The 3,853-nt window shown below is 35.1% G+C and overlaps 1 protein-coding gene across 2 annotated transcripts; it reads left to right on the top strand.

Annotated features, from left to right (window-relative positions):
- The first annotated feature begins 270 nt into the window (after nucleotides 1-270).
- Nucleotides 271-3,450, top strand: LOC128559165 (uncharacterized). 2 transcript variants are annotated; one of them, XM_053550374.1, is made up of 2 exons: nucleotides 271-429; nucleotides 1,192-3,450. In XM_053550374.1, the coding sequence occupies exon 2, from the start codon at nucleotides 1,209-1,211 to the stop codon at nucleotides 2,445-2,447; it is 1,239 nt and encodes a 412-aa protein (XP_053406349.1). In that variant the 5' UTR covers nucleotides 271-429; nucleotides 1,192-1,208; the 3' UTR covers nucleotides 2,448-3,450. The 2 variants fall into 2 exon arrangements, with proteins under 2 accessions (XP_053406349.1, XP_053406348.1); XM_053550373.1 differs by having other exon boundaries at nucleotides 272-436.
- Nucleotides 3,451-3,853: the final 403 nt, after the last annotated feature.

Here is a 3,853-nt window from a genome sequence, read left to right as displayed (position 1 = left end):
GTATTTGACTTTCAAAGTTACACACACACAAAAAAAAGTTTTAGTTCATTATTGTTTATAATCCATTACATGTAGGGTTGATGATCGTCAAATATAGATTTTCTGAGTTTCGCTAAAAGCGTTGAAACTTATTAATTACGAAAGTTCGCTCTTGCCTGAAATGGATTTCCTCGAGAGCGTATATTCCGTATCAAGTTAAAAACAAATATGTAACTTATAAAATTTCCTTTTTGTAAGTACTTCCGCATGATACTCTGGATTTAACTTGTTTCATCTGTTAACTTAAGTTATTTCCATACTATGCCTATAAAAACTGCAAAACGGCATTCTTGAAGAAGCATCGTCTAAATCATGTTAATACACATATATTGTCGATATGCAGGCACTGTCGACGCAAAATAAAGTACCATCAAACAGGATTTTACCACGGTAACTGGTAAATATGACTTAATATTTTCATTGTCTGAAGATTTTTTTCTTTCTTTCTTTTCTTTAAATGAAGTGTCAATTCTGTAGAATACAAAGAACACGTCGATGGGTGAAGGATAAAATGTTTTCTTTTATGTACTTAGATCTTATTGGCTTAGACCATGTAACTGGCAAAATTTATACGGTTATTTATGTTTCCGCTGAAAGTCTTTAAATAGTCACATGCTAAATATTAAAATCAACGAAATGTTGCCCGTTATAAGTATTTCTTTTAAATTACCTTTTTTCTGTAAAGGGGTTTTTCGACAAATGCTTTTCAAATACCTCATGATGATACTGAATACAAGTCTTTTTTAACCCTTATCCTGCTCAATTTCTAAAATGAACTTGTCCATTGTTTTAACTTGGACAGTACCATAAACTTTTTTAAATGACTGCTTAACAAAAAGATACTGACTGAATAGCGAACAGTGCAGATCTTGATCAGACTGCACGGAGCTTTAGCTTTGTTTAGCATAAAGGTTATAAGCTCATGTACAATATGTTTAAAATGAATCATTTTAGATAAATTAGAGAAGAATTTATTCCATGAAAATTGTACAGTTTGGGTCATTTAATGAAAATGTTGAAGCATATCAAAAAGTTATTTATTTACAAAAATAATCCAGTATGCGCGTTTGGTTTTACAGTAGATAATTTTTAAAAGTTCTACGAGACAAACGTGAGTAGAGTTGTTAATCAGACGTCCATGGTTTATTTCAGGATTCGGGTATAAAGCAATGGAAGACATCTCTCGCTTTGTGTGCTGTGCACTAGATCATATTGGCTACGATCGAGAGATAATTGAAATCAGAAGAAACTGCTGGCGCGAATTATCGAGAATGGTCAACGAGACGATATCTCACAATACCGGAATACACCTGACCATTGCTGGCAGTAAAGCTGAGGGAATAACGTCTTATCGGGAAAGTGATATAGATTTTATGTTTCTACTAAATGACGTTATATGTACAGACAGCGTACAACCGTTTTTACAGTTGCCTGGTATGACAATTTTACAAACTGACATGAGGAATACCTCTCCTGGTTACACAAAATTGAAAATGGTCAGTTTCAATAGGAAAATATCACACTCAGATATAGAAGAATCGTTGTTTGCAGAAAACTCCGGAGAGATCTTTGCATCAAGTGCATTGTTTTCTTCATATATTTATCTTCTGTGTCGTACATTAAATGATTACAGAATTGTTAACGATGCTAGTATATCTGGTCCAGCTACGACTACGTCACACGCTAATGCTAACGATTCCGATTTTGTAGGTGCTCTACACTGCATTTGTCCAAATGTATTACATTCATTCCGAACACGACTCCGGAAATTCGACTGGCCACCTCTTGATATCATACAAGACGACTACTCCGCTTTTTGCCAGCTAGTGCCCGTAGGATATAAAGGCAGCTGTGACCAATGGAAGGAATGGAGATTCTGTTTCATTCAAACAGAATTACGTCTGACGTGTAGTTTAAATAACACACAAATCAAATTGTACATAGTTTTGAAAATGATATCTAAAACAATTTTAAAATGTGTCAGTGATGAGATATCGTCTTACATTATGAAGAATATTACTTTCTGGATGTCTGAACTGTTTGGTAGCCATATTTTTCGCGAAGAAAATTTCATAGCATTAATGCTGGTAGCTTTACGATTACTTAAAGTTTCAATCGATAACAAATGCCTTCCTTACTACATGATTCCTGGAAGAAATCTCCTAGCCGAGAGACTGGAGCCTAATACTAAGCACAGATTGTCTGTTCTCATTTCACAACTTCTTGATGAGGGTCCTCGACTTTTGCTGCGGTGCCCAAAGCTACGAGCAGGAATGACATTATTGTATAGATCCCCAGATGGATTAGACAATCGTAGAAACCAGATGAAAACAGAAATTTTTATTTTTCAGAGATCTATTTCATTTGTGAGGGAGATATTGAACTGTGTAACGGTAGGCTTGATATAATATTTCCTCTGGTAGCAAACATACTAAACAAGCGTAATATGCGAGGAGGATGAGCAATGCTGTTAAGGTAGCGGACCCGCAGTGGAGGATGAACAATGATGTTAAGGTAGTGGACCCGCAATGACAATCGGCTAACTAAACACACTCCACTCTCGAAGTCAGCACCTTCTGGTTTTAACAAAAATGCACCTGAGCATTAAGCCACTAATACATCCGAATAATGCCGAGGCGCCCAAGGAGAGCACGCAATCACTCGGATATTACCAAGTATGATTACGGGTCCATCACCCCAAAAATTATAATAAACTAAAACTAGACATTATATGTTTACAAAAGACTGCCATTTTAAGTGAAGTTGCTCTATCTTCACAATTCATAAGTTCAGAAAAGTCCATAGCATTAGGATGTTTAATGTAATAGTCGTCTAGATATTTTTTTCTAGCATTTTTAAAGTAAGTGCAATTGAAGATATAATGGAATTCATCACCTAACAAGTTATTGTTACCTAGTTGACAGATTATTTCTTCCTCATTTTATGTTTGACAAATAAATACTGGCAACACTCAGCACCGGCAACACGCGCGTTTTTTCAACTAAAGATCTAGTGTTTTCAGTTAATACCAACAGCCAGTTTGTTTAAGAGACATGATTTGAATAAACTTTGTAGAAGACCACTACGAAATGCTACAAGTTAAGTAACTAAGCTCAAGCATTACGATTTTAGACAAGATTTTTAAAGTTCTTTGTATTTTAAAGAAATTTATATTCACTTGGTCATATATGATATTTATAGAACTAAGGATTCCTACGAAAGAGCAATTTTGTTGTCTACCATAAATAAATTCCTACCTCTTAGAGACGGACGGTCTGGTGTAAAAATCTCATGGATTTCAACTTATATTCCTGTATGTATATACATATATAAAACATTCGTATTTTATAATGTGTATTGTTTTACTCATGATGTATGTGTAAGAGACATAAATAAACTATTTGAATTGAATTGTATTGTATTTAAATTGTTTAAAAGACTAAAATAATAAAACACTAGTAGCATTTCCATGCTCCCATTAAATCAGCCCTTTGAAAAAAGTATGTTTTATATTTGTGAAAATTATTTCAGTATCGTAAAAATTCAATGTACTTCAAATGCCTTGAAAACAACTTAGATTTAAGGAAAAGATTGTGAAGCGCGACAGTACGATGGCGGAAGCGACAGTGTGATGTTAACAGTGGGATAGTGAAGCGCAACAATACGGTGGTGACGTTGCAACAGTACAATGGACTGTCACCATCGTACTGTCGTGTTATTGCCATCGCACTGTCGCACTTCGCCATGGCTCTGTCGCACTTCGCCATCGCACATCGCACTGTCGCACTTCTACATCATACTATCAGCGTTCATA

This window comes from Mercenaria mercenaria, chromosome 8 (genome assembly GCF_021730395.1).
Source record: "Mercenaria mercenaria strain notata chromosome 8, MADL_Memer_1, whole genome shotgun sequence".
Lineage (NCBI taxonomy): Eukaryota > Metazoa > Mollusca > Bivalvia > Venerida > Veneridae > Mercenaria > Mercenaria mercenaria.
Note: the sequence above shows the minus strand (reverse complement) of the source record. Positions and strands in the feature narration are given on the sequence as shown.